Here is a 13,294-nt window from a genome sequence, read left to right on the forward strand (position 1 = left end):
CCTCTCTCCTTGCTGTTCCTCATTCTCTGTTTCCTTCAGTTACTGATGAATAGAAAAGCACTCTTACTATTCATACGTGCACAGTAGAAATAAATCTTCATTTCACCTTTTCACTTCAGATGAGCACAGATTGAGCAGAGATTCAGAAAAGATATGTTATCTTTTGATATACTGCTGAACTTTGAAATGTGCATAAAAAAAAAGAAACATAAAACCTTCAAGGCTATCAATGTATTATTTTGTTTATACTGGCTATGAGTGTTTTATGTGTTAATTTATTAGTATTCACTTTGGGTATGTCACATAAACAGGCATGTGCATTTTTGTAAGCAAGAATATTTGTGTGTGTGTGTGTCCACACGTGTGTTTTTATGACGATATATGATTCCTTATGGTGTTAAGTTTGTTTGTGTGTGTGTGTGTGTGTGTGTTTGTGATTGACAGTGGTGCCTGTTGGGTGTGACAGTGAGACAGAGTGTGCTGATCCCTCGGCTGGCCCTGCATCACTTCATTTCTCCTCACTTCACTCTCTTCATCTTCAACTCTGTATTTATCTCACTCTTCATTCCACCGGGCATATATGTCTTAGTTTTCTTAACTCCCTGTCTTTTTATTGTCCTCCAAGTGTTTTATTGCTATTAGCCATCCCAACATCTCAGTGTAATCCCTCTCCCTCATTCCTTGTCACCATGGGAGTGCTACAGTTCTCCCTGCAGAGGACAGCAGAGAGAGCGGATAGTCATTATGGAACAGCTGTGGTAGGATAGTTTTTCCCTCCTCAGCCTCACACAGTGGCGTTGCACCTGAGTAAGGATAGATAAAGAGAATAAGAAAGAGAAACGTTTGATTGTCAGAGCCAAAAGAAAAACACCAGGAGGCCCACCATTTTTCTAAGATCACAAAATGTAGCATTTGAGCTTCACCGGGACTCATTCACTTGATGTGTTGTTGTCGAGCTGTTGTCTGATTGGCTCACTCTTTCCAACTGACTAACCATTCTTTCCACACGCCGGGCGATTTAAGGCTTCGCTGATACGATGATGGGCCTCAGGTGTGTCCAGGTCTAAAGTGGGATTTATTCTTCTGCATCAGGGTGTTTCAGAGGCTCCTGGAGGTTCTGTGAGATCGAATGTGCTCTCCAAAAAAATACAATTATGCTACAAGAGGTACCACATATCCTGCATGTTTTCAGTACTGGTGGAAAAAGTGTTGATTGTGATAACAAAGCCATCATGCAGCAAAATGAGGGATGGCTCGGTGATTTAGTCTTTTTTAGTAATGTTAGAAATAGCTCTTGTCATCCCGTAAAGTAAAACCATTTGTAATGAGAACTTTTTTCTCAATCACAAAGTGAGGAACAGAATATAAATGTAATTACTTTGGCAAAAAATGACTACACACCAATTCTCCTGTGTAATACATATTTGTATTTTCTTCCAGTTCAAACTTTCCCTCTGTCACTCTACCATATATAACAAAGTGAGTGAAATAATTTAAGCACATTTTTTCAGGTGTAATAAATGCACAATATAACCTCATAATACATGACACATCCATCTAGTGTTGCAGTAGTGATGTGGCCATCATCATGTTAAATCCTGTGCTGAACCATGAATAAATTCCTACACTGGAAGTTCAATGCAATGTGTTGACAGAAAAGACTAAATCTGGCATCGATAGGCTGCAGCACTGGAGTGGACAGTGTCGTACTTCAGCCACCTCATCCTCCTCAAGCTTTAGGAGCTGTTTGCAGCTCTGAATTAGACATTCAGGTAGCAGCCACTGTAGCTTCTTTGTTGGCCCTTGGGCTGTTGTGTGTGGCTGTTTTTTATGATCTGCTACAGTGCCTCCAAAAGTGCTTTATAAAAACTCTGTCAATATGCTAGCTAAAAGTATTAACTGCACTTTGTATGTGTGTGGAAATGTCTTGCTGGACTTCACACACTGTCAGACAGTGCATTATTGTCTACTATTTTTGGACTTGAAGGAAGCATGTCTACAGACTTTCTATTTGCTTTATGTTTCTCAGTGTGTAGAAAATGAACAAAAATAGTAGTAATAGTAATGATGCAGCTCTGTAGAAAAAAATAAATAAATCTTAGAGATTTATGTGCTTGAGTCTGCACTATTCCTCATGATCCCACCATATGTTTGTAACAATACAGGTGCTTTTGATTCAATTTTGATTCAGTTTTAACAATAACAGCAAACATAACATTATGATTTTTTAAATTTTCAGTTTGAATTCATTCCGTCTGAAGTGATGCACCAATAACACTGAAAGTAAATGTCTTAAACGCTTAAAAGTTGCAAGAAAACAAAATATACACAAATAAATAAATGTATGAATAAATTGTTTATTTACAGTGGAAAGACCTTGTGTGGAAGGACAAGCAGCTTTTAGCACACCAGTGTTTTTTTCTTTTTTTTCTTTTTAACAGACAACAATGAATTGGATTGGATTGAAAAGAATTTTCATTTATAGGTTTTCATTAGGTAGTTATTCAATGTTAAACATTAATTATAATTTTAAATGTAGTTTCTCAGTGAATAGGTCAATGGCAGCCACAGTGTTTTACGATTCTGCATTTTATCCAAGGCGCAAAAACAGAAGAGCTCAATGTTACGCAATGGCACTTAATGTTATAAGTTTAATCAAATAAATTAAATTAAATGAATTGGAATACAAATTTTAGATTTAGATGTGTCTTGAAAGAAAGGGAGGAATGCAGTGAGATTAGCAATGACATATTCTGCTCTTAATGTCACTTCACTTGTCCATTTTACTAAAGTGCATTTGCTTTTTTGCAATATGCGTTCACAATGAATCTTCCCGGAAAATGTTAATTGCCTGTTGTTCTGACAGACTAAAAGCATTGACCTTTACACCTTACTTATATGTCGTTAATTTAGCTTTTTGTCGTATATTTAGAGTAACAACAATAGTATATATAATAGAGAGTGTTCATGTTTAGCATTATAGGTAAGTCTAAAAGTGTGCTCTGACTGAGTGACTCAGATAGAGATACACAGTCTAGCCTGAGGTATATGTAATTCTTTGTCTCATGCGCAGACCTGGTCTTCATTATTAAGGTTTTATAGAGAAGTGCACCAAGGGTGAAAATAGGAACATTTGTTATGAATATTTGTGTGTGTGGGTGTATGAAATAGTAAGCAATAAACAGTTATTAAAGAATGCAATGATTCAGCAAAACATTGTCTGAAAGCTATTTTGTTTTACAGAGATTATTGCGTTGGATATTACTTTGTGGTATAATTTATTGCAACATAAGCCTCCTAAAATGTAGATTACAAGATACTGAAATAATATGCTACAGCTGTTAAACCTTCAAAAAGTCAAGTTCAGTTTGAGACTAACTGCCTACTGTACCCTTTTCTAGTTTTTCATTCTTTCAGTGTCTGACTTCAGAGCATCTATTGTGGTAACAGCATCTGGTTTTACCTTTTATCTAAATAAGTGTTTTAAATCTCAGTATTTCTTTTATCCTGTCCTTCCTTTGAGAAAAAAAAAATCACTAAAAACTTTTAAAAATAAATAGGAACGAGATGAAAGTAATGTGTGTAAAAGACCATCATACATTTCTGATCATAATTTGCTGCCACTGATTAGGTGTTTTTGATTTCACAGTAACAAAAATAAATGAAAACAGTTATTTGTTGCTGCCGTTGTTGTTTTGATGTTGAAGCTTCCTGTCAGTATGTGTTGTTTGTGTGTGTGTGTGTGTGTGTGTGTGTGTGTGTGTGTGTGTGTGTGTTTGTGCTGATTATGAAATGCGTCAATATTTTATTTCTTTCGGGATATTAAGCAGCATTTTAAGAGATTGTCACCTGCAAAGTATCTTGTTATTAAGAAGAGTGGGCACTCTTCATCACTTTTTCACACAAACAATATCTTTGATAGAGGACATGCAGTTAAATTTATGAAAACCGTGGACTGGATGAGGGTTTAGGCAGTCGAGATGATACAGGAGTATTAGCGGGAGGGTTTTATACCTACATTATGTTAAGTGGGCACTCTTAACTATTGTGTCTTTTTGAATACTGTAATCAGACAAGCCAAAGCTTAGCTGCTCATCATGGTTGATTCATAGGGATAAAGAGGATCCAACAACACAAATTGTGGGAATATAATAACTTGTTTTTTTGTAGTGTAACATAATCACACATTAGGTTATTGGCCTATGTAAAATTGGTTGACTGACAGACAAGTGAGGACGCCACAGTGACTGTTCATATGAACTGTTTCCTTTTATTCTTGTAATCATCTACTTCTCCTTCCCTCCGTCTCCTCTTTCATTTTCTCAATCCAAGATACTGTGTATCATTTGCATTGAAGTGTATAACATACAAAACATGAATCCTTAATTTTCTGCTCTGAAGATTTCTGCTTTTCCTCAAAAAATATTACATGAGCTACCTGCCGAGACTGAACTTCATGTAGAGAGGAAACAATGGGACAATTTGATGAAGAGAAAGTCATCAAGAAAATAGACATGAAATAAAGATAGGTCAAGGGTACGATAAGGAGAAAAAGAAAAGAAAAACGGGGGACAGAAGAGTAAAAGAGAAATCTTTTGTGGACAGCTGTAGGAGAGGTTAAAAAAGGAGATGGTGAGGAGGAAGGAGTGTCTCATCCAGTGTCTGATCTGTGGGTGGCAGCGATGACTGATGGAGAAGCACTCTAACTGAAGGTCATATCCGAAGCCCTGCCATTTTAGACTGCCGCCGTCGCCGGGGAAAGGATAAATAAAGCTCAGATTGTCGTGTTTATTCACCCCACTTTCTTTGTGGCTTTGTCGATGGAAGAGGGAGAGACGGACAGATGAGGCAGGTTGGAGAAAATGGAAGATAGGAATACCAATAAATGATTCAGAGTTGTCTAAGTAGGATTTCTGTTATCGTTTTATTTTATTTTTTTTTACAAAAGACGTTCTCATTCTGACATCCTCAGATTAATATTCAATTTTAATAAGACTTGATCCTCCTTGTGATGTGTTATACAACACTATTGATGCTTCAAATTGCTGATTTTCTAAATGCATTCCTGTTATTCAGAGATTTGACTTTCCTCCAGACACCGCTACAATAGGGACAGTGAGTGATGGGAATGAAAGGATAGCTTTGCAAATCCAGCTAAGTAGGATTTTGGTTATCACTGTGATTTATTTTTTACAAGAGAGAAGAGACAATGGTAGTTACATAACCATTCGTCATTTGTCATCAAATCATGTAAGTACAACCCAAATAGGGTAAAATAAATTCCTAGAGGAAAATAAACTACAGCAGACAACATGATTCTGAGTTTGCTTTGCCCAGATTGTCGCAAGGCTTAAGGACAGCAGTCTGTCACTGCTCCAGTGTCCCTGCAGTCTGGCTGGGACACAGAGCTATTCGTCTGGCGCTGGAACCAGAGCTAGAGCCGGCAGTTCAGACGGGGTTGTTTCCCCCAGGCGGGGCAGAATGCTCACGGCCAGATGACCTCGCTGCCCAGCCTCTAATATCTGATCAAGAACCATCTGCTGAGGCTGCCAGAGCCCACACGCTCCCCATACCCCTGACCTCTCCAAGGAAAGCCCAATGGGAAATCAAGCTGTTAGTGGACTATTAGGACGATTCTGATCACCATTTGAAAAGAAATACAGCACAATAAAATGATGTTATCATCGCGGGGATCTCACTTTTGCTGCTATGTGAATTCATGATGAGGCATGGTCCTGCGCACTCAGTCTTGCTCCCTCCCTCTGGTTTCGTGTCACCCTCTCGCCTTCATGTTGAGAACATGATCTGCCATTTTCACAGGTCTTTATCTCCACTTCCCCCAAAGAAGCAGTTTTGGGCATCTTTTAAATCAAAATACTATCAATTTATTTTATTTCTCTAGTCAGTAATTTTCATCCTTTTTTGCTCCTGCTGACAGATATAAATTCAGCACTTGGGCACACAATGATGCAATTAGCATAGATTGTTTTTTTTTTTGCAAAGAAAGGTTTTTGTGAAATTCAGGCCTAGTGGTGAAATGCTCTTCATTATTATCTAGCAGCGTTTACGCTATGTGACACTGACAAGATGCTTTATGAGTTGACATGTATAGATTCATATGAGAATAAGCATGTATCACAGAAAGTACGTAGAAGATGTCAAGTGCAGTTCACATGAAGTTTTAATGGCCTGTGCAAACAGTTTCTGTTCCTAGTGTGTGTCACGCAGCACCATTCGCCAGGCCTTGATAACAGTTGGTTAATGGGTAATGTGCCACACAAGAGTGATGCTGCACTTTCTGTTTTCATTTTGTTGCTGTAGTGCAGTAATTAATCCAGCTGAACCCTTTGTGCTCACAAAATAAATGCTTTCCATTTTCATTAATAGACAACTCATTAGTACATAATGAGCAAGAAGGCAGCACTCCCCGCTCTCCCTATGCAGTACATAGCAGATGAGCATGCACTACACTCAGCTAATTAAAACCCAGGATTGTGTTCTGTCTCCTTGTTTTCTTCTCTGGAAAGGGCACAGGCATGTGCTTTTAAAATATTAGGTTCATGAATCATGGTATGTTAAAGTACCCATATTGTAGAAAGTGAGATTTTCCATGTCTTTTTTTTTTTTTTTTATTATCAAGCAGATCTAGGTGCTACATAAATACTGTCTAAGTATCAAAATACTCAATCCACAGAGAAATGCACACAGCCTGTGTTCAGAAACCGTGCATTAAAACAAGCTGTCAGGACTAGAGTCATTTTGTGATGTCACAACAAAACAGTCACTGCCCTCACAGCCCACCTGGCCCTCCCAGACCCAACTTTCTTTTTTGTTGTTTTAACTTTGGCAACAACAACACCGAGTGGTCATTCTGTCACCAAGCTAGCAAGCTACAAGACAGAAAAATGTTGAGGAAATGCTGCACAATCTTTGGATGTCATGGAACCAGAGTCTGACACAAACTAAAACCACATTGAGATGGTTTTTGGTACTAAACACCACAAAAATATATTTTTATATACATCAAAACTAGAGGAGGAAAAAATCAATTCCAATAAGCAAAGTCACGCACAGTCTATTTCTATATGCCAGTGTACTTTCCTGTCATTTACATTTTTGAGTATAAATTGAAGCTGTCATCTTGACTTTATGTTGGAGCTTCCTGCTTCATGTTTCCTTCAATCACCTCTTGGTAGAATAACTGTGGTGGTGATCCACTGTGGACTTTTGCATTGTTGTTTCCCCAGAAGTAGAAGTTGGCACGCACTCTTGGAGCAATGTTTGGTTTAGGGTGTTAAAGCAGTAAACATATGATTTCTATCTGTATCTCTATCTGTATGTATGAGTCATATGATTTTTTTTAGCTGAGATGAGATTGTCCTCGTAGAATCATTAACATCTGCATCAACTGACTGGTTTCACACAGCATGGTCTTTAGCTCAAAGCTTTAACTGTTGAGCTTTCACTGTCTACAAGTGAGTGTGATTAAGAGATAAACAGCTACTGTGTTGGAATTTATCCTAATTACATTATAGTGAAGATATATCAATAGTGGTAAATCATCTGAAGACAGCTGCATTTGTTTCCATCGCAGTCTGCACACTTTACTGCACACTGCCTGTACACAGCTCATATGCAGATACATACAGTATATGAATGTACTTACATTTCTGTGCATGCACAGATGGAGTCATGCAAGAAATATATATTCCTGCATACACATTGCAACCCTTTCCAGTGATTATATCGTTTCCCATTGTCTTGAAGTGATGATTAGCTGTAGGAATTCCTCACTTCATGATTGGGATAAAATCGAACCCAATTTCTGTGTGTAATTAAAACTATTCCCAGAGAGTACTGCTGGAAGGCCACAACTTTAAGAGGTCAGTAGAAGACAGGTTTCCAATAGCAGTCTAATTCAATCAGTCTGGGATTTATACTGTATGTAAAGGATCAGTGGTGATTCTTTAACACCCACATACTAGCATACATTTACAGTACGAGAGAGCCACCATGGATCTACAGTATCACCTGTGAGCCTGGCTACTCATCATCTGTAATGGACCATGTGTATTACAGGATGTCAGTGACTGCTGTGAGTTAATTTTATCTAACAACGTCTCTTAAACCTTCTATTGGTGTGATTTTTTTAAATGCAAATCATCAACTACTTTTGTTCTATGTTCCCATTATCTTTTGTGTGCTGAGTTTAATGACCCGAGAGCATTTGAGGACCTCTGAAATCCAACTGTGCAACTTAAGAGATGCAGAGCAGCAATCAGAAGATGAACTTTTCTTTCCCTGAATTCCCAAACAGAGAATTTCTTACAGTTTTAAGAATGCATCTACCCCTTAGAAACAGCTGCTCTACAGCATTTGTGTGGCAAATTTATCCAGCTGTCTTCGCAATGAGGGTCCCATGGGGCAAGTGTAACACGGTGTTTGTAACAGTAAACAATGTTCAAAATATGGGAAAGACTTTTGAGAAAGATGAGCGTAAAAAGAGGAAAGCAGGGTGAAATCTTAAGAAATTTTTCACCTTCAGCTGAGTGATACTATTTTTGGAGCTACTCTTATCACTGCTAATGATAGTGGTCACTATCATCATTAACTTAAGTTAAATGTTTATGGCTCCAATGTAGTGTGGTGCAGGTGTGCAAATTCTTCATTTAGACATGCAGTAAGGTTGGAAAAAAGCAGCTCATTGGTGACAAAGAGAGAAAGCTTTCTCCACCAAGTTGAATCTTGCCTTGTGTATAATCTTCTATATTTTGATGTTCACATGTGACAGATGGTACAAATTGTGCCAAGCTGCAAAAAAAAAAGTGCTGACAACTAAAAATGACAATCATCTATGGTACAAAGTGTTTGTCAACTTGTACAACACAGCATGTTTTGCACAGTTTGGCGACGTTTGTGTTATTTGTCATGTGAGAGCATTAGAGTATAAAAACCCAACTTCAGCTCCATAGAGAATCATTTTTCTTTTCTCCTCTGTCAAGTGAATGGGTCTCGTCAAAATTACTGTAGACAAAAAAAAAAACCTGTCCATCCTCTGGATAGATAAAGTGCAGAACACCCTTATTGTTTAATTTTCAAAAATTACAGTGAAAAGAGATGGTGACATAAAAGCTGTAATGGTTCCTTCAACTAGCCAGTCGTTACCTCTGCTGCCTCCTGTTCTTCATATGTGAATTTTCTTCTGCTGTGGCAGGCTGACGTGGCATAGCAGAAAGAGGATGTTTGGCAACCACACCAGGGAAAATAAAGGAGGAGCTTATTTTACCGGTGTCTGAATACCCCTGAATTATATGACACATGTTCACCACTGAACAAAGGTTTTAAAAACAGGGCCTGAAGCGACCGAAGCTGGGTTCTTTGTATGGGCAAAGAAAGTGTTTATTTTATTGGTCGCCTGTCTTTAGCTAGTGCTGTAAATTTGCCAACATAAACCATCTTGGTGGTGCTGCTCCCCAATTGATGTGTGCCACATGGATAGTGTTGAACCCTATTATCTCTAAGCTACACATCCCACATCACAGGGCAGAAGGCTTAGTGGTTACTTCCCATTGTGTGCAAGCATCATTAATGATTCTTTCTTTTATTTATGATCCCTTTATGGATCCAGGATTTTGGTATAAACCCATTTTCTCTGGATGTCAGTCAGTAGGGCCTCACTTCATACAATTCAAGCACAGAAACTTCCCTATCTGCTTTAAAGGGAATACAGTAAATGTAGCCTGTCATTTTATGTAATTTCAAGCTGACAGTTTTTCATGTCATAATGTTTATTAGCTTTATTGTGTATTGGATCAAAACGTCATCAAATACAAGATGAATGATATATACTGTATGTTATCAGGAATATTCTGTCACCATTCCTGATTATTACACTATTGGGATCTCTAAAATGCGGTGTGTTCTATGTTTGCCTTTTGACTGGTTTCCTTTCAAACCACAGAAATAACATTCATTACGGTCTGATGTAAAAAGGCACATGTTTACATAAATAATAAGGAAATAAGGAATTGTCTTGTGCCAGTCTTCCTCTCCATTGCTTTTCTCCCCTACCACTTTCTTTCCTCCTCTATGACAGTGAAAGGCTGCATTTCTGAACTGTAAAGCAACGCAGCTGGGAGATTTTTATTTGGTCATTTTTTGAATGCATTTCCAAAATGTAGCCTTTAGTGTCCTTGGGCATGCTTTTGAGCAGCCATAACTTTACTCAGCTTGCATACATTCCTTTAGAGCGGGAAAGCTGTATTGACATATGGCCTGTTTTACATAGTACTCAAACCCAAGGAGCACTGCTGTGGGAGCATAGGCACATCAAAACGCCAGTCACATATTCACTGCAAATTAGTCTCCAAATCCACATAAGCCAATGATAGCTGGGAAGGAATGCAATAATCAATGACGGTGGTTTTCTTTACCTCCCTAAACCGCAGAGTTATTTATGTGTGCTGACACCAATCAGCATGATATCTTTGCTCTGACCCAGCAAGTTGTAGAGGGGAGAGAAGTGCTTCCTTTTGATTATTTATTATCACCAAGCTGGTGTGTGTTCATTATTTATCATTATTAAAATTTTGGTAATAGAGAGCATGTTATTACACTGTCTTCAAAATTCTCCCCTACCCCATCAGAGTGCACATAGAGAAAGTGGCTCACAGAGAAGCACCCTGCTGTTTACTCCAGGTAGCTGTGCATAGGGGCAATTAATTAAGCTATCATTTAAATTATGCCTTGTTATATTAAATTTAAATCAAAGTTAAGTTATTTTGTCTCCAGCTTTTTGTTGAGGGATCTCAAGGTCTCTTCGGGAAAGCTTCACCTTCTCATTGTTTATCCACAGTACTGTGTTCAACTCATTAAGTTACACTGATAACTCAACAGCAGATTTGTTTCTCTTCCCCCATTATTGTAATGTCGTCATCATCTTAGGTAGATGTTGAAAATAAATTGAAATTTTGAATGGACAAATCAGGTATGTTAGTCACCACAGACAAAGAAGGTAGTGACTTATCTCTCCTTTTCTCTGTTTTCTGAAAAATGTTTCATAATCTTTGGAAAATGATGGTCTACTTAGAAAAGTTAGCTGTGACATTTTTTAACACAGCCTGCTTGTACTACTAGCACTTGCCAGAACATTTTTGTTTGACATACTGTAGTCTTTCTTTTACATAACAAATGACAAAAAAGTAGGATAGGGGCCAGTGGTTATGACATGTTGGATAATATTTTATTGGCTATGTGGCTACCCTGAGAGTTTTAACAGTGGTGAGAGTTTGTAAGCCTTTGGGGTGAAAAGGAAATGGACCAAGGATTTTCTTTTAGTGATAAGGTTGACTGCACTGGGCTGTGAGAGTGCTTCACTAACTAATTATTTGAAGCCTCCTCTCAGATTAGGGTAGACATGCAGAGCTTATGGACAGTCGCATAGCAGACAATCAGACCATGTAATAACCAGAGGGCCAATGTTTGCTCAAATCCACTGTAACACCTCACAAAACAAAAGTGTGTAAAGCCCTAATGCTCAGTCCAATCCCACGCCACACTGCCTTGATAAACACCGATGCCACCCCCACAATGGACGCTGTCTTTACTCTGGCAATTAGGCAGAGCTTTGGATTATCACTTCCTCAGCCCAGTACACCACAAATCCATCCGGATTCAATTATTCCCCTCCCATGTCTGTGGCCAGTTGGGCTTTTTGGGCAACTGGCCAGTAGAGAAATGTTCTAAAGGATTTGAACTGCTGAAAGTTATAAAAAAGAGTATTTTGTCTTTGTTTCTTATTTATTCTTTAGTCACTGCGAGTTTGACATGTCTATTAAATAAAAATGAAGCCTTGGGATTTTACAAAAACTGTCCTGGTTAATATTTTATAGGAACAATAAGCTAAATTTACTGTATTTTTCTCCTTCACTATCACATGTCCTTCCTTTTGGGTTTTGTGTAAATGTTCTGTGTTGTATAAAAAGCGTGTTGCAGTACATCCTTTCCTCCAAGCAGCCCATGTTTTGATCCATGCCTTGTGGGCCGGGAGTGTCTCTTGTGGGCTCTGAGTAAGAACCTAAAATGCTTAAGGAAAGGATTTGATTTGCTCTGTCTTGCTGCACCTCAGTGGTATTATTTGTACTTATTAGAAAGCTCACTCAAGGTAAATTGTGTAAGAGATCAAGGATTTGCAGGGGTCTGGAGACTCTCATCCTTCTACTAGAGGCCTCTCTTCGATGTGTTTACTCAGATGCTTTTTTTTTTTTCATCCGCCCAGTCCCCCTTTATGGATTGGAGAAAAGCTGCTATGCGTGTTTGTGGGTATTGCGTAGTGCATGTACTGTATGTTTCCCCTTGTGTGTTTGCATATTTAGGCACAGCTAAACGTGAATGAGTGTGGCAAAGTGGATATTCTTTGCAAGGCTAAGATGAGAGACCCCCCCCGATTCTGTACCACCCAACCACCCCCTTACCCCCCAACCCTGTCATCTCCTGCGTTTTAAGTGTCTGCTATGCAGCAGCCTGTCAACTCCTAACACATTCTTCTGTGTGTCTCCTCTCTTTTATCTACAGATACCACACTATCATCACAAAAAGGTAAGACAGCCCTCAATCAGTCACCTGTGGATCCCCTTGCATTTTCAGATGGGTGGCATGTAGGTGTTTGGTTCTGTGTGTCTGTGCGGATTCTCAGTTTTTGCTAATGAGATGAATAACATTTCCTGGTGTTGTTGATGCTGATTTGAAATTGAGTCATGCAGTGTTTCCGTCACAGAACAATCTGTTTGATTACAAAGTCAATCACTCACACCTACTGATACCTAGACTAAATTATGCTGCGATTCCTCAATGATAGACAGCCCACAGTCTGTGTTTATGCACTGCTTTCTGTAAGTCTTATGTTCAGACTAATCAAAGTTCTGTTTAGACTCCTCCACACTTTCATGTGTGTGTTAATGTGAGGTTGGGGGAGGTGATTGTTTTTGCATAGTGGATCTTCGGGGAGAGGCGGGATGTGTAGCGAGGGGAGGTGTGTGTAGGAATGTACCTGTAGGCTGTTTTGATTTTGTAAGATGATGAGGCCAGACAGTCAAACTGTCTAAACAGCTCCAGGGGTCTTGTTCTGAGTGGCAGCCTGCAGGTGTTGCACCAAGCAGTCCCGTCTCTCTCCTCCTCATAGTGAAGATACAGTAATGGCAGAGGGTGTGTCACGCTCTGTGATTGCAAAGCATAGAAGACAATCACTCAGGAGAACTCCCCGCTGATTTTGTTGAAACTTTCTTTGACTCCCTGC

At 38.9% G+C, this 13,294-nt stretch overlaps 1 protein-coding gene across 1 annotated transcript in view; it reads left to right on the plus strand.

Annotated features, from left to right (window-relative positions):
* The window catches only part of LOC111671528 (cadherin-4-like), a 230,713-nt gene that overhangs the window by 89,184 nt on the left and 128,235 nt on the right, over positions 1–13,294 (plus strand). The window contains exon 3 of the mRNA XM_023428637.2: positions 12,574–12,597. Within this exon, the coding sequence (XP_023284405.1) occupies positions 12,574–12,597 (24 nt within the window). The remainder of the gene's footprint in view (positions 1–12,573; positions 12,598–13,294) is intronic.

The sequence above is a fragment of the Seriola lalandi genome, unplaced genomic scaffold (genome assembly GCF_002814215.2).
Source record: "Seriola lalandi dorsalis isolate HSWRI2012SDOR001 ecotype SW California unplaced genomic scaffold, Sedor1 jcf7180002054884, whole genome shotgun sequence".
Lineage (NCBI taxonomy): Eukaryota > Metazoa > Chordata > Actinopteri > Carangiformes > Carangidae > Seriola > Seriola lalandi.